The 24,823-nt window shown below is 44.1% G+C and overlaps 1 protein-coding gene across 1 annotated transcript in view; it reads right to left on the reverse strand.

Moving 5' to 3' along the window:
- TFPT (TCF3 fusion partner) overlaps positions 1–24,823 on the reverse strand; it is a 113,983-nt gene that overhangs the window by 44,891 nt on the left and 44,269 nt on the right. The window contains exon 2 of the mRNA XM_077457068.1: positions 13,285–13,531. Coding sequence (XP_077313194.1) covers positions 13,285–13,521 — 237 coding nt within the window. The 5' untranslated portion in view covers positions 13,522–13,531. The remainder of the gene's footprint in view (positions 1–13,284; positions 13,532–24,823) is intronic.

Consider the following 24,823-nt stretch of genomic DNA (forward strand, 5'->3'; position numbering starts at 1 on the left):
TCGGGGCATAAAGATGGCGGCGGCCGGATGATAACAATGCGGCGGATCCGCGGAGTCCACGGATCGCTGAGCGCCGCAATATTCGTCCGGGACACCGCTGCGGGCTCCAGCAAGCTGGCCGAGGTAGCTTATGTGAGTATTTAGCACTGTATCGTGTGGATGGCGACGGATAGCTCCGCAAGCATCAGGAGCATACAATCAGGCATCCGTCCCCATTCGCGTCCTCAGTTTGTTGTTCAACTGAGTTGTTCAGTTTATATGTCACATTAAAAAGGTAGAAAAACTTCTGAAAATGATTCATCTTTGTCTAATTTTTTTTTAGGAACCTGATATTTTAACAGGGATGTGTAGACTTTTTATATCCAATGTATACACACACACATGTGATTCTGCACAGCCAGCCTGCCCTGTAGCTGTTAGCAACTCTATTTCCCTTACCCCTGTTTACCAACCTGATAGCTGGCACCTCTCCATTCCTCACACTTGCGCAGAGAGCAATATATATATATATATATATATATATATATATATATATATATATATATATATATATATATATATATATATATATATATATATATATATATATATATATATCTCTGCGCAAGTGTGATTATATATATATATATATATATATATATATATATATATATATATATATATATATATATATATATATATATATATATATATACGAAAAGACACAAGTCCAACCTATGTGTGTGATTATATGTCAGTATTACCTTGTATATAGTTACATAGTAAGGTTGAATAAAGACACCAGTCCATCCAGTTCAACCTGAGTGAGTGTCTACAATTGTCCCTATCCCTGTACACACTCACATCGTTTCCAACCCTCAAGGAGCCCACAATCCAAGGTCCCCATTCATATACTAGTGCCAATTGTGGACAGAAGCCAATTAACTTACCCGCATGTCTTTGGAGTGTGGCAGGAAACCGGAGTACCTGGAGGAAAACCACGCAGGAACAGGGAGAACATGCAAACTCCAGGCAGGTAGTGTCGTGGTTGGGATTCGAACCAGCGACCCTTTTTACTGTGCCACCCATCCCTTGGTCGTTGTGGTGCTTATCCAGTCGTTTTTTGAAACTATCAATGCTCCCCGCTGAGACTAACGTCTGTGGAAGGAAATTCCACATTCTCGTAGTTTAAGGTTAAACCTCTTTTCTTCTAATTTTAATGAGTGGCCACGTATCTTGTTAAATGCCCTTCTGCGAAAAAGTTTTATCCCTATTGTGGGGTCACCAGTATGGTATTTGTAAATTGAAATCATATCCCCTCTCAAGCGTCTCTTCTCCAGAGAGAATAAGTTCAGTGCTCACAACCTTTCCTCATAACTAATATCCTCCAGACCCTTTATTAGCTTTGTTGCCCTTCTTTGTACTCCAGGTCCTTTTCCATCCTAGATTTCCCCAGTGGTTCTCCCCCCCAGTGTATAGTATGCATTCATATTTTTTCCACCCAAATGCACTATTTTCTACACTGAACCTCATTTGCCATGTAGTTGCCCACCCCATTAATTTGTTCAGATCTTTTTGCAAGGTTTCCACATCCTGCAGAGAAGTTATTGCCCTGCTTAGCTAAGTATTGTCTGCAAATACAGAGATTGAACTGTTTACCCCATCCTCCAGTTAGTTTATGAACAAATTAAACAGGATTGATCCCAGCACAGAACCCTGGGGGACCCCATTACCCACCCCTGACCATTCCGAGTACTCCCCATTTATTACCACCCTCTGAACTCGTCCTTGTAGCCAGTTTTCAATCCATGTACTCACCCCTATGGTACATGCCAAAGAACCTTATTTTGTACAGTAAATGTTTATGGGGAACTGTGTCAAATGCTTTTGCAAAATCCAGATACACCATGTCTAAGGGCCTTCCTTTATCTAGAAGGCAACTCACCTCCTCATAGAAGGTTAATAGATTGGTTTGGCAAGAACGATTCTTCATGAATCCATGCTGATTACTGCTAATGATACTGTTCTCATTATTAAAATATTGTATATAGTCTTCTCATCCCCTCCAAGAGTTTACACACTATTGATGTTAGGCTAACTGGTCTAATTCCCAGGGATGTATTTTGGGCCCTTTTTAAATATTGGTGCTACACTAGCTTTTCTCTAGCTGGTACCATTCCAGTCAGTAGACTACCAGTAAAAATTGTAAGAACAATGGTCTGGCAATTACTTGAGTTCCCCAAGTACCCTCGGGTGCAATCCATCCGGTCCAGATGATTTATTAATGTTAAGTTTCCAAGGTCTAATTTTAATAGTGTCCTGTTAACCATGGAGGTGCTTCATGTGATGTGTCATGCGGATACAATCAGAAGATAGCCAGGCCCGTCCAGGCTAAACACCTCCCCAATGTATAGACATATTATTCATAACATATCTTGCCTGACAATGTACAGTTCTTCAACCACTTCAACCCCGGAAGATTTGGCTGCTCAATGACCAGGCCATTTTTGCGATTCGGCACTGCGTTGCTTTAACTGACAATTGCGCGTTCGTGTGACGCTGTACCCAAAAAAAAAAATTACGTCTTTTTTCCCCCAACAAATATAGCTTTCTTTTGGTGGTATTTGATCATCTCACTGCTATAAACAAAAATATAATTTTGTACTTTTTGCTATAATAAATATCCCAATTTTTTTCCCCAAAAAGCTACATGTTTTCCTCAGTTTAGGCCGATATGCATTCTTCAACATATTTTTGGTAATAAAAAATCACAATAAGCGTATATTAATTGGTTTGCACAAAAGTTATAGCGTCTACAAAATAGGGGGTTTATGTCATTTTTATTATTTTCTTTTGTTTACTAGTAATGGCGGCAATCTGCGATTTTTATCGGGACTGCGACATTATGGCAGACACATTTTTTTAAACCATTAACAACTATACAGCGATTACTGTGTAAATGTCACTGGCAGGGAAGGGGTTAATACTAGGGGGCGATAAAGGGGTTAACTGTTTTCTAACTGTGGGGGGAGGGGACTGACTATAGCAGATGACAGATCGTGGTTCCTAGTATTAGGAACTCACGATCTGCCTCTCCTCTCCTCACAGAACAGGGATTTGTGTGTTTACACACACACGTTCCAGTTCTGCCTCTTGTGCGTGTAACCGCTGGCCATGAGCATTGGCACCCCCGCTATCCCGCTTAAAAGGAGCCGACATACAGCTACGACAGTTCGCAGTATAATGATGGCGGCTGGTCGGCAATTGGTTAACAGTAAACAGGTTATTATATCACTTTGTCCCACTCTAGCTTGCAACAAGATTTCCTTTTTCTCTATAGGACTTCTTTCCTACTTTTAAACTACAGAAGTAATAATATATTTAAAGGAGTATTTTAGCCTTCAGTTTCAATAATAGTACAAAGCAGTATAAAAATAATGGGGCTTTTACAAGATTCTTTTAACCTCATCTTTTTTTAAATGTGACAACTACAAACCCTGTTGCCCTTCATTTGCATCAACCTGGATTACTTTTGCCATCAATTTGTTACTATCTTAACCACTTCCCACCCGGCCCATGCACATATACGGCCGGGTGGGAGCCGTCTACTTCTGATAGGACGTTCAGGAACGTCCTTCAGAAGGAGCGGGATCGCGCGCGTGCGTGCCTGCGCAGCGGCGCGATCTCGATGTGCTCATGGCACCCGGACACGGCGCATCTCAGATCGGCAGGAGGGCTCTGTGATTGGCCCTCCTGATCACATGACGGCCGTGTCCAATCACGGCCGTCATGTGATGTAAACAAACAGCCGGTTGCTAGGCAATCGGCTCCTCCTCTCCTCACACAGAAGTCATCGCTGAGGAGAAGAGAGCAGATCGCTGCAGCCGGCTGATGAGTCAGTACCAGTGTGCAAAGGTATATAAAATAAATCATCTCAAATGTTGGGTGTCCTATGTGTGTTGTCGATACCATTAATTTCTTTTACATTTTAGAATGAGGTGCATCATTTTAAAGGGTGCCTTGACTGAAGAAAAGATTGAGAAACACTGCTCTAGACAAACTTCACCTAATAATTCTACTGCAGCAGGTTAAAAGGTAAAGTTTGTCAAACTCAGAACATTATCTTCTAAATTTTATAAATTCGTTATAAGTTAGGATTTATAACTGGGGAAATGAAATATTTTAGGTTTAATCCAATAGATATAAAATATTAAAGATATAAATGCATTAGCAATTCATTGTAAATTATAGCATCTATGTCAACCTAGTAATCAAACTGTTATGCCTTGTACACACGGTCGGACATTCCGACCACAAAATCCGTCAGATTTTTTCCCCGACGGATTTTGGCCGAAACTTGTCTTGCATACACACGGTCGCACAAAGTTGTCGGAAAATCTGATTGTTCAGAACGAGGTGATGTACAAAACGTACAATAGGACTACGTAGAGGCCAGTAGCCAATAGCTTACGTCTCCAAATTATTTCTGAGCATGCGTGGCACTTTGTGTGTCGGAATTCTCTACACATGATCAGAAAAAGTCTGATCGGATTTTGTTGTCGGAAAATTTTAGATCAAGCGCTCAAACTTTTTCCTTTGGAAATTCCGACAGAAAAAGTCAGATAGAGCCCACACACGATCGGATTTTCCGACAACATAATCCGATAATGGTACTAACCAGGCCCGACCCTGCTTAGCCTCTGAGATCAGATGAGATCGGGTGCTTTTGGGGTGATGTGGCTGTAGGCTAGATCCAGACAGGACAATAGTCTGAGCGTCCAGGCCTCCAGGGCCATGCGTACTGCCCGAAGTTCAAGAATATTGATGGACAAGGTCATCTCTGATCTGGACCATTTTCCTTGGACAGATGCTTCTTCCAGGACTGCTCCCCAGCCCAAAGGGCTGGCATCTGTTACCACTTTCCAGGTAAATGGTAGAAAGGATCTTCCTTTTAGAAGATTTTTGGATATCGACCATCAATTGAGGCTCTAACGCACTTTGGCGGATAAATGCAACGGGAAGTCCAGAGTTTGGATCTTCTTGTTTCAAGTTGACAGGATACTGTTTTGCAGCAGTCTTGAATGGAACTACACATAAGGAACGTTCTTGTAGACGCCACCATCTTTCCTAATAAACACATGCAAAGATAAATAGAAGTATTCCTCTTTGTTTTGATCCACCAAAATCAGTCCCTTTAAGGAACCGATTCTTTCCAGGGGTAAAAATACCCTTTAGTGGACTATATCTATGATTAGCCCCAAGTACTGCAATTTCCTTGATGGTTTTAAGGAGGATCTTACTAGGTTGAGGAGCCAACCCAAGTATTTCAGGTAGCTGACTGTGGTAACCAGACCTTGGTTTAAACGGGCTACCAATTGACCTATCAAGAGTAGATCGTCTAAGTAGGCTAGTATCATTATACTTTGAGCCCTTAACCTGGCTATAGGAGGGGCCAGGATCTTTATACACACTCGAGGTTCAGAAGCTAGACAAAAAGGTAGAGCTACAAACTGGAAATGAAGATTTTCTACCACGAAGCGTAGACATTTCTGGTGAGCGGGGAAGATCGGCACATGGAGATAAGCGTCCAGGACGTTGAGACGCCAGACGTTCTCCCCCTTGTAAGAAGGAGACTACTGATCGGATAAATTCCTTGTGGAGAGTGTTGCTTTGCTAACACTAAACTGCCTCTCAGCCAAGCAGGTGTAATACCCCTCACCTGATTGGATGAAGGACGCCTAGTGAAACGGAAGAGGAGACACATGGGAACCATGGAGGATGCAGGAGCAGTCGCTTGCCCATCCCACAGCTTGCCGCCGTCACCCGGATGGGGTAAGTGCCGGTCTGAGGATCGGGGAACTGAGTTTTCTCCCAAAACCCGCCAACAACCGATTCCTAGATGTCTTCCGTGGGCTCTGGCATTACAACTTCATGCACAGTTGTGTTCATACGTTTACATACCCTGGCAGAATTTGATTTCTTTCATTTTTCAGCGAATATGAATGATAGCACAAAAACAAAAACCCCGCCCCCCGCATCCCCTATGGCCTTCCCTTTAAAACAGAGCCTCTTTTCGGTGGGAGTGCTCGATCCTGTGGGATATCTGGGAGGAAGGAGAAATGGCGGGCTTCAAAGCACAATGTGGCTCTGAGAAGCATGAGTTGTGCGTACGTAATACAGCTCGCAGTGGAGACACATAGGCATTACAGCATTTACTAAATTTAAAAGGGGACATTTCATAAGAATTTTTTTTTACATTTCTTAGAAAACTCCACTCCCGTCGCAGGGTTTTCTGTGGTAAACCAACAGACCCAATCTTCACCCTTCACGGCGGGCTCCGTTAAACCTTCAGGAGCTGAGGATCCAAAAAGGAAAACTCACAATCCTGGGCCTGCAACAGCACCCTGGCAGTAAAAACTTTATGGCCTTAATACCAAAAAGTACTGCATCCCAGGGTCCAGCTTCCCAAATAAGAGCATTCACAGGCAAAAATCTTGTTTCTTCGGATACCTGGCTCGGGTACCATTCAATATGGCTAATATTTGACACTCTGAATGGATCCGTCTGCATAGCCAGCCCCCGCAAGGATTGCTCCAGTGGAGCTCAGCACAGCACATCTTTATTTGTGACCAACACCTTAGACACTGGCGAAAAAACTGAGGTTTTCCCACCAGTGGGAGGGGTTATATAGGGAGTGCACTTTTTGATTCAGGGCGTGCCAGTGTCCATCACCTGAAGGTGGCCTATAACCCACATAGTAACTACGATGTATGAAAATAAAAAAGCGACATTAAAAACGCAATTTTAGCAGCGTTATGGTTAGTGTTTGGCTAAAGCCATTTATTATCAATCAACTGTGTTTACTCTTTTTAAAATCACAATAGAAACTAGCCAAATGACCCTGATCAAAAGTTTACATACCCTGGTGATTTTGGCCTGTTAACATGCACACAAGTAGACACAAAAGGGTTTGAATGGCTATTAAAGGTAATCATCCTCACCTGTGATCTGTATAAAAAGGTCACTGAGTTTCTGGACTCCTGAAAGACCCTTGAACCTTTTATCCAGTGCTGCACTGATGTTTCTGGATTCTGAGTCATGGGGAAAGCAAAAGAATTGTCAAAGGATATGCGGGAAAAGGTAGGTGAACAGTATAAAACAGGAAAGGGATATAAAAAGATATCCAAGGAATCGAGAATACTAATCAGCAGTGTTCAAACTCTAATTAAGAAGTGGAAAATTAGGGGTTCTGTTGAAACCAAACCATGGTCAGGTAGACCAACTAAAATTTCGGCCACAACTGCCAGAATTTTTTTGGGGGATACAAAGAAAACCCAACAAATAACTACAGGTGAAATACAAGACTCACAGAAAACATGTGGTGTGGCTATTTCAAGATGCACAATAAGGCGGCGCTTGAAGAAAGATGGGCTGCATGGTCGAGTCATCAGAAGAAAGTCATTACTACGCAAATGCCACAAAGTATCCCACTTACAATACACCAAGCAGCACAGAGACAAGCCTCAAACCTTCTGACACAAAGTCATTTGGAGTGATGAGACCAAAATTGAGCTTTTTGGCCCCAACCATAAACACTACATTTGGAGAGGAGTCAACAAGGCCCATGATGAAAGGTACACCATTCCTACTGTGAAACACGGAGGTGGATCGCTAATGTTTTGGGGAATGTGTGAGCTAGAAAGACATAGGAAATTTGGTCAAAATTGATGGCAAGATGAATGCAGTATGTTATCAAGAAAATACTGGAGGGACATTTGCATTCATCAGCCAGGAAACTGCGCATGGGATGTATTTGGACATTCCAACATGACAATGATCCAAAACACAAGGTCAAGTCAACCTGTCAGTGGCTACAGCAGAATAAAGTGAAGGTTCTGGAGTGGCCATCTCAGTCTCCTGACCTCAATATCATTGAACCACTCTGGGGAGATCTCAAACATGCAGTTCATGCAAGACAGCCTAAGAATTTATAGAAACTGGAGGCTTTTTGCCAAGAGGAATGGTCAGCTTTACCATCTGAGAAGATAAAGAGCCTCATCCACAAAAGACTTCAAGCTGTCATTGATTTTAAAGGGAGCAATACATGGTATTAAGAACTGGGGTATGTAAACTTTTGATCAGGGTCATTTGGGTAGTTTTTGTTGTGATGACTATTTAAAAAGAGTAAACACAGCTGATTGATAATAAATGGCTTCAACCAAACACTAACCATGAGTGAAAGAAAAGTTTTTGTGCCATCATTTATATTCGCTGAAAAATGAAAGAAATCAAAAAATTCTGCCAGGGTATGTAAACGTATGAACACAACTGAGCATGAAGTTGTAATGCCAGAGCCCATAGAGGACATCTGGGAATCGGTTGTTGACGGGTTTTGGAGAAAACTCAGTTCCCCAATCGTATCGGTGCCCTTGATGGCAACCACATCAATGTGAAGAAGCCTTCCCACTCTGGATCATCGTATTTTAAATTATAAAAAAATATTTCTTGGTGGTCCTCCTGATATTGGCTGATGCGGAGATTCCCTGCTGTGAATGTTGGCGCATATTGCAGCCAAGGTGACGCCTGCATATTTCGTGAGTCGAACTTCAGACATAGTCTACATGAAGGATGGCTCAACATTCCTCCCAGCAGGCCTCTACCGTGCACTGAGGAACCCAGCTTGCCATTGGTCATGGTAGCAGATGAGGCCTCATGAGGCCATACAGTGGCTATGGTCTCAGCCATCAACAAAAAATGTACAATTATCGGCTCAGTCGTGTACGCGCGTTGTGGAATGTGCTTTTGTTGTGTGCATGGCCAAATTTTTTGCGGTCCTGTATGCAGCATGATGTGGAGAATGCCATTAAAGTTGTCCTGGCATGCTGTGTTCTGTGGGACAATGAGAGAAGCAATGTTAAACCGGCGCCCAGTAACAAAAGTCAGCCAGTACAATTTATGGAATTGTGGTCAACGTCATGACCATCCGTAATCAGTTTGCAGAATTTTTCGTATCACCTGATGGAGAGGTGTCATGGCAAAATGATTATGTTTAAAAAAAAAAAGTTGACATTTCATTAAGGAGCTCTACTTTCTGTCTTGTAAGATGTATTTTTTGTTGAATAAAGCACTTAAAATTCAGGTTTGTTCTTTTTATGTCCATTTTTCTTCTATTGTTCCAAGAGTCCTTTTCATTCTGCGTAAGGCAAGCGTATGCTAGCCCTTTTTGGGCTTAGCATACGTTTGCCCCAGGCGGAGTGCAAATGAGTGCTGTTTATATCATACATGCGATCCATACACTGCTTCTCCTCGTCTATCCCAATGTCCTCCAGGATGTGATATAAGGTGCGGCACAAGCAGGCACATGGGTTGCTGGGATCCAAGAATGCATCCACACTGCACCTCTCCTGCCGCACTTCCTGCAACAATGCTAGCACCCTGTCCTCTGTCTCAATTATGCAGCCACCCCTTCTCTGACGCTGACAACTCCAAGTCTCTGGATTCCTGCAAAAGAATGAAAATGTTTAGATTGGCATGTAGATAGACAGGCAAACATAGTGGATGTACAATTATCTCATGTGTGGCCTCAATTGTGACACTTGCCACACTGATATCATGGGGTTATGTGTGGCCAATGCTGTCCATTACACTGGTGGGTCTGTCTAACTGTGGCTCTTCCACTGCCTTCTACCTTCGCTGAGCAATGTTAAATGTTGTCATGCAGAGAATACAAATTATAAAGTTAAACAATATCCCTGGAAAATGTAAACCGCCTGCAGAGCAATGCACATAGGGAAATATATGATAAAAAAAAGAAAGAAAAAAGCGGTTAATATCAATCATGACTTGGCGCAAGAAGGCCAAATGGTTACGATAGACGTGGCGTTTCTTGGCAGTGGCTGGTGCTCCACCCCTTACTGCCTCTCCTTCTCTTTTAGATCCCTCCTGACTCGATCCAGAAGGGATTTCCACCAGCGCTGGAAACTTTTGCTTATAGAAAAGTGGAAAAGAAGGGTTGATAAGGGTTAATATGCATTCTTCATTTACAATACACAACAAACAGATCATGCATGCAATGAAAATAGACTTACTTGTCTCCTTTCTGGCTTCGTTGCTCATCAGTTCCCAGCCCGGAGGTATTGCCGCATTGATATCCTGCCAGGATTTTTTTTTAAGATGGTCACTATGCAATGGATGTGCCAGATCCCAAAGTTCTGGATGAGCCTCGACTGCACTGATTAGGTCTACCTGAGACACCGCACTGGCCATCTTCTCTCTCCTCTGTCCTACACACAATCACACGGCTGTGCAAAGGACTCTTGGGTAATATTATTGTCTCTATACCACTTTAAGACCGAGTACAAGTACTCGCTGATACCGATTACCTTTTTTTTTTTAAATGTCATGTGACAATGCACGTGTCAGTATTTTTTTTTACAATTTATTGTTTTATTGTTTTTTACAATTGAATTGTGTTTTATTTTAATTTTTATTATTTCTTTAAAAAATGTTTTAATTACTGGCTCCTACCTCCGCTCTACAACCTTATAGATTGAGGACAGAGGGGGCGGAGGATGACATGGAGGGTGGCAGCAGAACTGTGGGGGACAGCAGAACTGTGGGGGACAGCAGAACTAAGGGTGGCATGGAGGGGGGACAGCAGAACGGAGGGGGACTGGAAGAGGATACGGGGACTGCTTTAGTGTAATCTATACAGGGTGATCAGTGCTTGTACCCCCCCACGATCACCCTGTATAGATTTCACTAAAGCAGTTGAAGGCCGAGGGGAGTGGCTGTCAGGCTTTATTGAAATCTATACAGTGGTGATTGGTGCTTGTAACTCCCTCTGACGCTCCCTGACTGTCCAGGTATCAGGTGAATCATCGGAGCATTTGTCTGAGTACAAGTACTCGGGCAAATGCTCTGTATCAGTATCGGGACAACCCTAGGTAATGTACAGACAGGAATTTCCTGGTTTTCCTGACATTACAGTGACCAATCACATATTTACAGCTTAAAAAAAATGGCAGACGTGCCTAAACACAGCTTAAAGTTATATACAGCGCTAAGACAAGTTTAGTGGCGTCAGGCGTTTTTACAGCTCTAGCGCCGGTCCTCAGAATGTGCTGGTTGTGGGGTTTTTTTGTAGCTTAAAACGCCTATGCCACTTACAACTCCTAAACAACTGTGTGCGCACGTGTGCGCATGAGGCCATAGAATAACACGGAGAGGTGTTTTTAAGCTGTAATCGCTCCTAACAGCAGCTGTAAAAATGCCTGTGTGAATGAGGCCTTAAATGGGATCCTAAATTGAGTTCCAAAGTTATCTACTCGACCTAGGGTGATCTTCAGGAACTACACAAGTGTTAAGCATTTGATAGCTCCCAGCAAGCTCTCTCTACCCAAAACATCTCCTGTTCCAACCCTTCCCACCCTTTCTAGTACAGGAAATATGTCAAATGAAGTACTGCTTTGGATCTGAATGACTCTTGCAAAATTACTATACAAATGCTATTGTTTTTTTTAACTCTGTTTGCAATAATTCCAAAATAAAAATTATTTGAACAAAAAGAAACTAAGATCTTGATATTATTTTTGTCTGAAGTTCTGCTTAAAGTGATTGTAAACACATTAAAATAACAAACATGTCATACTTATCTGCCCTGTGCAATGGTTTTTCATAAAAGCAGCCCTGAAGCTCTTCTTGGGTTCCTGCCTGGCTCATCTCCCCTCCACCTCATGCCCTCCATAGGAAGGCACTTGTTATTTGGATACTGGTGCAGGCTTGCTCCTGAGCCAGCTCTGTCCACAGACACACAAAGTGCAGCTTGGCCCCACCCCCCTGCTCCCTCCTCACCGGCTGTGATTTATAGCAGTGGGAGCCAATGGCTCCTGTTGCTGTCTTTGAGCCTATGAGGAGGGAGCGAGCCGCTGCTCTAGTGCACAACGCTGGATCAGGCTCAGCTAAGTATAAGGGGGAGCTGGGGGAATAGCTGTACAGGGAAGGTTTTTTTGACATCAATGCAGAGAATGCATTAAGGTAAAAATCATTAAGCTTTAGAACCACTTAAAGCATTAACCCCAAAAAAAATTAATAAAATATGGATCCTGCTCCATTAAAGCATTTTATACAGCATAGTGCTTTTGCTGTCTAATTGGGACACCGTAACACCTAAAAAACCTGTCTGATCCGGACAGTTTCTCCCCTCCCCTATATAAGCTGACCACGATAATCATGGCTGCTGAGCCCTGATACCGTGCTCAGTTTACATGCCTCCGTCATTCGCAGCCCCGCTCTCCTGTGTGTCTGTCCTCCCCCTTCTCTGCATATCATCTAGAGACAGTTCCGCCTCATTTCCCTCCTGCTGCAGGAATAACACATTTAGCAGTATACTATCCATTTTGTCTCTTTATGCAGTGCCCCCTTGTCTCATATATATATATATATATATATATATATATATATATATATATATATATATATATACACACACACACACACACACACACACACACACACACACACACACACATATACATACATACATACATACACACATACATACATACATATATATAAAATCCTCCTTTACCGTATTTCACAGCGGCTCCCGGCGATCCCCTCCTCCTCGCATCCCGCTGACGTCAGCGGGGGAATCTCGGCCCCTCCCGCTGCTTCTGTCAGACAGGCAGAGAGGAGACACGGCCGGTCACATGAGCGCCGGGAGCCACCGTGAGATGTGGTAAAGGAGGAATTTTTTTAATAAAACACAGAGACGGGGGGCACTGCATAAAAGAGACAGAACGGATAAAGTAAAATGTGTGAAAGTGGGTCAACAATCACTTTAAAATGTAACATGTTTCAACTCAATATATGTAATCGTTAGAGTTGGACCAAAAGCTCCCCCAAGTAATGGGAACGGCGTTACAATGGGGGGGGAGGGGGGAAGAGTAATCGGTTAGATTAATCGTTACCCTCTAAAGTAACGGCATTAAGTAACGCTGTTTAACTCAGTTACTTACATCACTGGCCCCAAATGGGCAAAGTTTTGCCCAATCAGGACTTAGAATGCATTGTGCAGTTTACTGTGGGGCACTTGGAAGGTGAACATCCCGTCGAGTGCCCCGCAAATTCGGGTGTTCGAATGGGCCATTTTCAGGCCAAACTTTTGCCTCGGTTTGAACTGTTCGCCCAACTCTAATCATTTTTTACTTTCACTGGGACAGACTAAATAAGATGGATGCTACAGAATCTTAAAATTACGTAGTAAAATGTATCAGCTTATAAATATATATATTATGTACATACTTGCTCAATTTCTTTGCAGCGCCGGTTAAGAGCAAGAAACTTCCTCCTATTAAGCTCTCTTGTTCGCTGCTGGGCCTGTTCCTCTTCCTCGTCTTGTAGGTTTTCACCGGCAAGTCCGCCATCAACAAACTCAACTTCGGTTTCCAGCTCACTCTCCAAGATATTTCCGCCGAAGAGTGGAGGAAGAGCAAGTTCAGATCCAGGTGGTACGGAAAACTCTTCAAAACTCACAGCCATAATGGAAAATCTGTGCAACAAATATATAGTTAGCCAGGTTGAGAAAAATACATAAGTCCTTTGAGTTTAACCAATGTTAGACATCCTCTATAAACAGAACCCTATACCCGTATTTGAAATTCCTTATCGAGACCCTAAAGAAATGTGATATTCCCTGAACAATGCTCTCTGAAGTTATTACTTATAAATGGTAATATCCAAAAATACGCTTTAGTTGTATTGTAACTGTACTGTCTGTCCTTATGTTATAAAGCACTGCGCAAACAGCTGGCACTATATAAATTAGGGATGCACTGAAATTTCGGCCGCTGAAACATATCGTCCGAAAATGCCCTTTTCGGCAATTTGACGAAAGAGAGAAAAGGCTGATAATGGAGCGTGCATCAGCCCCCCACCCCTGGTGCCGCCCATCATGGGGGTGTCCTATAGTGCAAGGAGAGCCACCACCGCTGCCTGGAACATCACAGCTTTCATTTCAATAGCTGTGTGTTTCCGGACGCGTACCGTCACATACAGCCCCTCCCCCTTGTCCAGGCACTTTGATAGACAGATAACCCGCAGGATTGGACGGATGATCTGTCTATCAAAGAGAGAACTCCTGAGAACAGTGGCCCATGTAATAAGGAGCTGTGCTCACATCACATGCATAACTGTGTGCTAAGCCCGGACACCGAGGATTACAGTGTCACCCGAAAGCTGTATACTGGTAAATGGGGACAACACTTCCTTACCGCCTGTATTACCACCCACACAACCAATACAACCTCTTCACCCAACCACCAATAGGAACGCAGGCTCAGCCGCTCCCATCTGCTGATGACGAAGAGTGGCGAGCTATGATTGACTGCCGTTGTAGCACAGCTCCTCCTGTTGGAGACAGTGACAGACAGTTGATGGCTGTGATCATGTGTATTAGAACGAATGGAGTAGCGGGACTCGGGAGTGATTCTACTGAAGCTGTGTTAGCTTCACCAGGAACCACGTCCTCTGTCCCCAACCATCTCCTGTACCATGTCCCCAGTCTCTGACCATCTCCTGTACCATGTCCCCAGTCCCTGATCATCTCCTATACCAGGGCTCGAAAAAAACCCGGGCGCCAGGTCGCATTTGCGACTAGAATTAGGCCTGGTGCCTGGGGCAGCACAGCTGGGGGTATCCTGTCTCCGTGGACCCCCCGGCGTGATCGCGTCGGGCCGCGCCGCCGGCGGCCGGTAATTGAGCCCCCGGCTTTGAGGCCTTCTGCGATCCTATGGTTCCGTCTGGAAGCTGTTGGAATGACAACCAGCAATGCTAATGGAGCTTCCTCTGCCTGCCAGCCTATCTCCTTCCCTTTACTTAGAACCCCTCATACTTTTATTGCTATTGTCATTCCTGAAACTTATATGTTCTATTAAAGGTTTTTTCTATTTTTAAATATTATTTCCTAATTTTGTTGCTGCCTAGAAAACCCCACTTTGGGGGGCAATTTCCTTTTTTCTGTTATTATTCGGGGTGTGCAGCCCTCTTTTTTCTTTTTCTAAGTGTCCTTTGTTCTTCAAAATTGATTTGAGCCAATTTATGGTAAGGCCAGAGAATCCACCAAAATCCGTTATAATCCCCATCACTGTGTGCAGAGAGTCTGCGGTGTCGCCCAAACAGATAAGTGCATCGTCCACATACAGGGATATTTTATACTAAAGACTAAATACAATCTATAAGGGGCCCTCTACTGGCAATGCCTGAATGGTCAGGTGTGCAGCACTTACTATTGCGAGCTGTGTTGGCGGCTGCTGGTGTAGCACCTGCCACACGGCTTGCATACTTCAAAGTCTTGCAGGATATGGCTGCTAATGGGACCCGAGTTCCTGTTGTGGAAAAAGTACAGGAAGTCCGTTCCCATGCGTTCCCACAGGACTTCAGCCTTGGGATCATCAAAGAAGTGTGGGTTACCATTGGCAATGACTTTCAGCTTTGCAAGGTAGAGCATGAAATATTGAACATTGTGAGCACGCAGCCTCCTTTTAATATCCATGAACTTGGATCTCTGTTTTTAGTACGCCGGCAGCCCTGGCCTTACTCAATATGGCATCCCGGTCTTTATAATTTAGCAAGCGGAACAAAAAGGGCCTTGGCGGAGCGCCTTGTGGTGGGGGTCTTGCAGGGAACCTGTGTGCCTTCTCCACTGCAAACATAGGTGACAGAGCATCACGGCCGAAAGTGTCTGTGAGCCATGCTTCAATAAAGGCCACTGAGTTTTTACCCTCTGCTCTTTCAGGGACACCCACTGCGTGGATATTATTTTTACATAAACAGTTCTCCATGTCTTCTAAACTGGCTGCATTAGCTGAGGCCACAGACTGTATGTGTCTAACCTCTCTTTGCAAGGGCTGCCATTCATCCTTTAACCACTTCAGCCCCGGACCAATTGTCAGCCTAAGGCCGCGTACACACGGGCGGACTGTTCGCCCAACTTTGTCCACTGAACAGTGTTTCAGCGGACAGTCCGCTCGTGTGTGGGCTTCAGCGGACAGTTTCAGCGGACAGTCTGACGAACAAAGTTTTTCGGAATTTCCGTAAGACAGTCCGCTGAAACTTGGTTTCAGCGGACAGTCCGCTCGTGTGTAGGCTTGTTCGACAAACTAAGTTTCGCGCATGCTCAGAAAGGATTTACACGGCGAAGGTTGCATTGCAGTGTATTGGACGTCGTATTTCTCGTCCCGTCGTACGTGCCGTTCACGTCATCGCGCACGCTTTCAGCGGACTGTTCATTCATCGTGTGTGGTCAAGTCCGTTCATGCAAATTTTGAGCGGACTGTTTGTCGGATTGTTTGACAAACAAAGTTGGGCGAACAGTCCGCCCGTGTGTACGCGGCCTTAGGACTAGAGGTCTTTTTACAATTTCGCACTGCACTGTTTTAACTGGTAATTGCGCGGTCATGCAATGTTGTACCCAAACTAAATTTGCGTCCTTTTCTTCCCACAAATAGAGCTTTCTTTTGATGGTATTTGATTGCCTCTGTGATATTTATTTTTTACGATATAAAAGGAAAAAAAAAAAAAAAAAGATATTTTCTACTTTTTGTTATAAGAAAAATCGAATGAACTAAATTTTAGTCATACATTTAGGCCAAAATGTATTCAGCCACATGTCTTTAGTAAAAAAAAATGTCAGTAAGCGTATATTTATTGGTTTGCGCAAAAGTTATAGCGTCTACAAGCTAGAGTACATTTTCTGGAATTTACACAGCTTTTAATTTATGACTGCCCATCTCATTACTTGAGGTACTAAAGTGGCAGGGCAGTACAACCCCCCCCCCCCCAAATGACCCCATTTTGGAAAGTAGACACCCCAAGGAAATTGCTGAGGGACATGTTGAGCCCATTGAATATATTTTTTTTGTCCCAAGTGATTGAATAATGACACAAAAAAAAAAAAAAAAAAGTTTACAAAAAGTTGTCACTAAATGATATATTGCTCACACATGCCATAGTTATATGTGGAATTTCACCCCAAATATATATTCTGCTGCTTCTCCTGAGTACGAGGATACCACATATGGGGGACTTTTTGGGAGTCTAGCCACGTATGGCACTGCGAAAACCAATCACCGCCTTCAGGATTTCTAAGGGTGCAAATTTTTGATTTCACTCCTCACTACATATCTCAGTTTCGAAGGCCATAAAATGCCAAAATAGCACAACTCCCCCCAAATTACCCCATTTTGGAAAGTAGACACCCCAAGCTATTTACTGAGAGGCATGTTGAGTCCATGAAATATTTTATATTTTGCCACAAGTTGCAGGAATATTAAAAAATTTTTTCTTTTTTGCACAAAGTTGTCACTAAATGATATATTGCTCACACATGCTATGGGCATAAGTGAAATTACACCCCAAAATTTATTTCTGCTGTTTCTCCCAATGGGGATACCACATGTGGGGGACTTTTTGGGAGCCTAGCCACGTACGGGACCCCGAAAACCAAGCACTGCCTTCAGGATTTAAATATAAAACGCTACCAAAAAAAACTGTTAGCGATCGCAGGGATCAGGCCTGACTCTGCGAACGCTGCAGTTATGTGTTTAGTGTTTTGTAAGTGACAGTGATCGATCGATACTGCACTTGGGTGGGCTGGGCGGAGGGGCAAAACGCAGGTGCCAGCAGGTATCTGGGCTGATCCCGCTAACAATGCGTTTTTTTGGGAACCCTAAACTGCTGGGGACGCTAGTATAGATCTGATTAGATCAGATATTGATCTGTTCAGATTCTATACCACTACGGGAGGTTTATGCTTTGCGCGTGGGTGTTAGCGGTACTGCCACTAACCTAGCACTGCCTGGGGCGATGCAGACCCTGACCCTAAAACCTAATTGATATCACCCGCCGGGTGATCAGGGGGTTAAACCTTTATTGGGTAATAAATGGTGGGTGCCCTAATCCTATAAAAACAAAATAACTAACCAGAGTCACCCGTAACACTTATACGGTGATCACTGGTGAAAGGGTTAACTAGGGCCAATCAGGGGGTTAAAATCTTTATTAGGTAGTATATGGGGGTCACTGGACGCTAGATAAAAACCTGACGGTGAACCTAAATAACTAACTGGCTAACCAGCGTCACCAGTGCCACTTATACGGTGATCGCTGGTGAAGGGGTTAACTAGGGGCAAACAGGGGGTTAAAACCATTATTGGCTGGTATATGGGGGTACCTAGTGCTATAAAAACCTGGCAGTGAACCTAAAAAAATAACTAGCTACCTAGCGGCACCAGTGACACTAATGCAGCAATCAGAAAAACGATTGCTTAGTGATACTGGCAAAAGGGGGTGAAAGGTTTAACTAGGGGCAATCAGGGGGTTAAAACCGTTATTGGGTAGTATATGGGGGTACCTAGCGCTATAAAAACCTGGTGGTGAACCTAAAAAACTAACTAGCTACCTAGCGGCAGCAGTGACACTAATGCAGCGATCAGAAAAACGATCGCTTAGTGACACTGGCAAAAGGTGGTGAAATGGTTAACTCTAGGGGCAATCAGGGGGTTAAACCCTTATTGGGGTGGGGGTAGGGGGCTACCCTGGACCTAACACTAACTGCCCTGACAGTTTTTACTTAAATGATCACTGCAATCAGTGACACTGACTGGGAAAGGGGGGGGGATTTTGTGCCTATGTGTACCTACATGTCAGTGTAGTGTTGGTGCACTTACTATGGTGTTCTCCTCGCAGTCCGGTCAAAAAGACCACCCCGAGGAGAATGACATCACTTCCTCCCTGCCTGTGTTTACAATACACAGGCGGGGGAAGCTTCTCATTCGCCAGGAGCGATCAAGAGGGGATGGCCAGAAACCAACGGCCATCCCCTCATCCCGGATCGCTCCTGAAGCGAAACGGACCGCCGCATCCAGCGAGAGGGGGTCCGATCGGACCGCCTACCCGCTGGAAGGCAAGCACGTACATGTACGTGCTTGTTCCTGTCGGTGCCATTGTGCCGACGTACATTGCCATGCGGCGGTCCTTAAGTGGTTAAAGACTAAAGTATAAGGTCCCCTTATCAGAGTCATCACCCCCCCATCCCTCCCCCACCCCCCCATCTGATGGGTCCTTGCAAAAAATTAGGGGGGGGGGTGTTTTGGACAGATAACCCTCTCCACTTCATTGAGAGCTGAATGCAGAAATAATGTGTGATACTTTGGCCAGCCCCTCCTTCCTAACACTATTGGCAGCCCACCAGACAGGTAAGAAGTGTCATAATACCAAAAAAGAACAAATGGAAGCACATTTTTTCATTCTATTACCTATCAAGATAATAATAGGAGAAAAAATACTTGAAACTGTAGCATTTGAAAGTATTGAGGCAGGCCCTTGCACTACATGCTTTGGTTAATTCGTCCATAAATCTGACAAGAAAAAAAAAAAAAAAAAAAAAAAAAAAAAAAAAAAAGGTATGTATAGTGTGTATTGGGTTTGGCAAAGTCAGCAGATAGAGGATTGCTATCAGCTGACCTAGCAGTTGGGGGTAGGGGGGTTCCTAACGAGTTTGGCTCAACCAAAAAAAAAAAAAAAAAGAAAAAAAAAAAATCTGGCACTCTGCATTTAAGGAAACACACAAAAGCAATACTATGGAGCTGACAAAATACATTTCTAAGTGACTAGACTATAGGTTTATGGGCCCAGAAGAGCATGCTGGGGAAGTTAAGTGAAGGCAAATATGCATGAAGGACAAAAAAGGAACTTGAAAAGCTTCCAGCATGCATGAGGACAAAGGAACACAGCATATCAATTACAGCATATTCCAATCATGGTAATTAGGGAATGAGGAAAGAAATACAATACATTAGCAATCATTAAATAGTATACATAGAATGTGATGTTAATGGAGAAAACTTACCTTCATATAGTCCTTCTACAGGACTTGATTGATGGCAGAACAGGTCTCTGGAATAATGATTCCCAGAGCCTGGGGGGGGGAGATGCCTGTGGAGAAATTTAGGTCCTGAAGGCTTCTCCCTGTCGCAAAGTAGCGCAACATGGCGATGAGCCTCTGCTCTGGAGTGATGGCTTGCCGCATGCAGGTATCCTGCCTGCTGATATAAGGGGACAGCAAAGCCAGCAGACGGTGAAAAACGGGGTCCATCATCTGGAGATAATTCCTGAAATCATCAGTATTATTCTCCCGAATCTCACGAAGCAAAGGCATGTGCAAGAACTGGTCACGCTGGCGCAACCAATTCTTGGTCCACAAACTCCTCCTGTAATTAATCTGGTCATCATATCTGTTAGAAACATTTTAAATGTTTATTGTGTGACTATTAGAAAAACAATAACCCTGAGACTGATTTTTAAGATGACTTCTGAGCAGGTTGTTGTATTAACTTGCTGTATCGTTTTGCTTTAACTCCATAGTAAGTTGTAGGATGATTAGGCTTAACCATATATGGTAGGACAAGACTGTACAGGAAACACTAATTAGCCAAATAAAGTACCATTTTGTACTAGGCAAGCTATCCGTTTCCTCAGCCAATAGAAGTGCTGAGGCTATATTATTGTAGGTATTAGGAGAAGGGTTGTACATCTCTTTGTGTGATTCTTACTGCATCTTTTGGCTTGTAAGCTTCATCCCTTTGTGTGACACATCAGAAAAAAATTGTCTGCTTCTCAATACACCTGGAGTTTGACTGATCACAAGAGAAGAATAATCCTAACAATTTTGGTCCTTCTATGCTGGAAACAACTGGTGCGCATTTCAGGTCAGATGGTCCCGACAAAAAACTTTGGTGAGTATTGGACTTCAAAGCTCACTGAGAATTAAAAGTCCCCCCACTCAACGTTAGTGGTGAAATAGGGGCAGGGGCCTAAGGCCGCGTACACACGGACGGACTGTCTGTCCAACTTAGTTTCAGCGGACAATCCGCTCGTGTGTGGGCTTCAGCTGACTTTTTCAGCGGACAGTCTGGCGGACTAAGTCTTTCGGAATTTCCGTAATACAGTCCGTCCAAACTTGGTTTCAGCGGACAGTCCGCTCGTGAGTAGGCAAGTTGGACGGACTAAGTATGGCGCATGCTCAGAAAGGATTTACACGGCCGAAGGTTGCATTGCAGTGTATTGGACGTCGTATTTCTAGTCCCGTCGTCTGTGCTGTACACGTCATCGCGCACGCTTTCAGCGGACTGTCTGTTCATCGTGTGTGGTCAAGTCCGTTCATTCAAAAGTAGGACGGACTGTCTGTCGGATTGTCTGACGAACTTAGTTGGCCAGACAATCCGCCCGTGTGTACGCGGCCTAAGACCTGGATTCCCTGTCTGTTTTCAAACTTGCGTGATCCAGTCCTCTGGTGTTTGAGAGGTAAGATCATTTAAATTATTCTTAATTCTTTTTAAGAGTCTCTTCTCTTTCTGTTTGATTCTGGTTTAATGTGTTGTAATTGCCGACATTGGTATTGATCGTAAAATATTTTGATGATACAGTGTTCGTAGACAGAGACATTTAGGGACGTTGTCTAAGGTAAAAAATTACGTCACCCGCTGTCCAGGACAGATAAAAAAAAAAAAAAAAAAAAAAAAAAGTTTCTTCTGTGTGTTTAGTTTCTCTTTTCTCATGTTTAACCTTTTTTTTGATTCTCCCTATAGTGTGGGGAGTGCCGATATTTTTACTCTTGTATTCCTATTGTTACCGTGGGCAGAGGGTCACTATCCCAGTGTTAATGAGAGACCCGACTGGCGCTGACAATGAGCAATAATCTCTGTAAAAAAAAATGTTTTGTGTCCGTTTATGAGCCTGCTGTGTTCCTAATGTGCCAAGTGGGAGGGGAAGTTTGGATTCAATAGTAAACTAACTGTAAAAAAAGTGTCAGGATTTGGTTAATAAACTTAAATTGTTAAGACCCAAAGATAAAAAAAAAAAGTATGGGTTGATAATAGGAGTTTAAATAACCAGCAAAAAAAATAAAAAATCATTCTTCACGTTCTCATGTTCTGTGTGTCTGTAAAACGTGCAAGTTAGACACTGCACTCACTCCCCCCCCCCCTCGTTGCAAAGGAGTGAAATGCTCCTCCGTTTTAAATTCCTATGTGAAATATTGTGTCTGTAAAAAAAAAAAAAATGTATTCTTGACCAGCTATGACAAGGGTCGTATTGTAAATATTGAAACTTAGCATTGGCCCCATTGGTTCAGGAAATACATGGGCGCCCTATGGCCCCCCAGGATGTTATAAATGGAGTGAGGAAACAGACTTTTACTGACCTAAAACAAGTCCTTTCTAGTTCAACAGTGCTAGCCTTACTAAACTATGACAAACCTTTGGAACAAACAGTAGACTCAAGAGAAGGTCACATGACATCAGTACTTACACAGTCACATAGCGGGCACAAGAGGCCAATTGCTTACTAGTAGGGATGCACCGAATGGGTTTTTTGGTGCCGAAACCGATACTGAAAATAAATCTTCCTTGATCCTGAAAACTGAACCAGCCCCGATACCGAAATTGACTGTTTTTAAAAAATATTTTTATACAGGAGATGGTCAGAGACTGGGGACATGCTACAGCAGATGGTCATAGGCTGCAGGCATGCTACAGGAGATGGTCAGAGGCTGCGGACATGCTACAGGAGATGGTCAGAGGCTGCGGACATGCTACAGGAGATGGTCAGAGGCTGGGGACATGCTACAGGAGATGGTCAGAGGCTGGGGACATGCTACAGGAGATGGTCAGAGGCTGGGGACATGCTACAGGAGATGGTCAGAGGCTGGGGACATGCTACAGGAGATGGTCAGAGGCTGGGGACATGCTACAGGAGATGGTCAGAGGCTGGGGACATGCTACAGGAGATGGTCAGAGGCTGGGGACATGCTACAGGAGATGGTCAGAGGCTGGGGACATGCTACAGGAGATGGTCAGAGGCTGGGGACATGCTACAGGAGATGGTCAGAGGCTGGGGACATGCTACAGGAGATGGTCAGAGGCTGGGGACATGCTACAGGAGATGGTCAGAGGCTGGGGACATGCTACAGGAGATGGTCAGAGGCTGGGGACATGCTACAGGAGATCAATGCAGCCTCACTGTGCACAGCAGCTTACCAGTGCATATAAACATACACAAATAAAAAAAACACACACACACACACACACACTAATTTATATATATATATATATATATATATATATATATATATATATATAAAAACACACACACACACACACACACACACATTTAAACACATGCACACATAAACACACACAGAGGCATACAAACACACACACATACATAGATACATACATACATACATACATATATATTAATTGTAATATTTGGGGGTTATTTAGCCTCTGTATAGAGCACACCAGTGAGCAGAGTCCACGCCAGTTATGCTATTTAAGGGCTTGTTGGCCCACTTTTATTAAAAGTAAAAGAAACAAGTCCCATAGCAGGAGGGTTCAGCTTCACACCAGTAACAAACGAATAAACAGAAGAATACCAAGCCACCTGGCTCTCCTCAGCAATACCACCGTTCAGGCTTACACTTCAGCCCTCTTATCCCTATAACAGAGATGTCGTACAACTACTGTACCTCTTTTTATCTTCTTTGCTGCTCAGCCCACAGCTTTGGGCCCTCTGGCTATACCATGCAGACATGCATGCATGCATGCATGCATGCTTCTCCCTTGCTTGCCTGGACTCCTCGGGAGGGTGGAGCCCAGAACCCTGGTCTTGGCTCTATTATAAGCCCAGGACTCACCTGTGCAATCAACCAGCCAGACTTCTGGCTGTTCCCAAAACCCGGTCCCAGGATTGGAGATTCCGTCCCACCCATAACACTAAGGAATTTCCGAGCTCCAGGTCCCAAACTGGATTTTTGAAAACAATGTTGAAACTGAAAAGCCAGTTTCCTCTCAAACAAACTACTCCCCTGGAGCCTCTCAACCTGCTTGGTTGAGAACCCTGCATCCTTCCGCTGGTGGCAAGAAAAAAAAAAAAAAAGGGAGCAATTGAAATGAAAAAAGAAAAGAAAACATGTTGTGTACCTATGTCGACTGAAAAGGACCGTAGTCGATCCACGTAAGTGTGATCATACTAGTGAAAGAGAAAGGTGGAATGTGTGAACCTACAACGGGAGATGCCTGGGCAGACGCACCATCTAAGTCCCGTCACCAGAGCCACGCAGGTGCATGCAACAGTGGAGGGAGGAAAAGCAGTCACCTAGACGGCTCAGCCGTCGGGCGATTAGCGCCTGGCCATCCCCACACTGTGCACGCCTAGAGATCAAATTCGGTCGGCAATGCGGCGCCACGAGGATGCCATCCGTCCGATCCTTGTAACGAGGCTCCGGCGAGCAGGGACCATCTCCCCACCCCTCCTACATCAAAAGGGGGCAGGATGGGGGAGGAGACCCACAGTCAAACCACAGCCAGTGGGGGTGAACACAAACGGATATATATATATATACACACACATATATACACACACACACACACACACATATATACACACACACACACACACAGTCTTTTTAAAAATTGGCAGATCTGTACCTTATTCTCCATGCTGGATATTGCACTCTAGTTGGGGGCCGAGAGCACAGCACACTCTGCTAGACGCCTCTCCCTTGCTTTCACTTTCATAGTAAACAGCATGCCCGAGCTCCTGCACAGCCGATTTACACATCGGCTGAGGAGCCATATGCAGCCACCGCTGAGGAGAGGGGGACTTTACAGTGAGATCCCATAGGTGCCTGCAGCATGGGTGAGGAGGGAGGGGAGGAGGAGAGACTAAAGATGGAATGACACCCCTGTGATGGGCGGGGCCAAGCCCAGCAGGCCTTGCCCCA

Source organism: Lithobates pipiens, unplaced genomic scaffold (assembly GCF_037356315.1).
Source record: "Lithobates pipiens isolate NorthernLeopardFrog02 unplaced genomic scaffold, aLitPip1_a1.2 Scaffold_27, whole genome shotgun sequence".
Taxonomy (NCBI): Eukaryota; Metazoa; Chordata; class Amphibia; order Anura; family Ranidae; genus Lithobates; species Lithobates pipiens.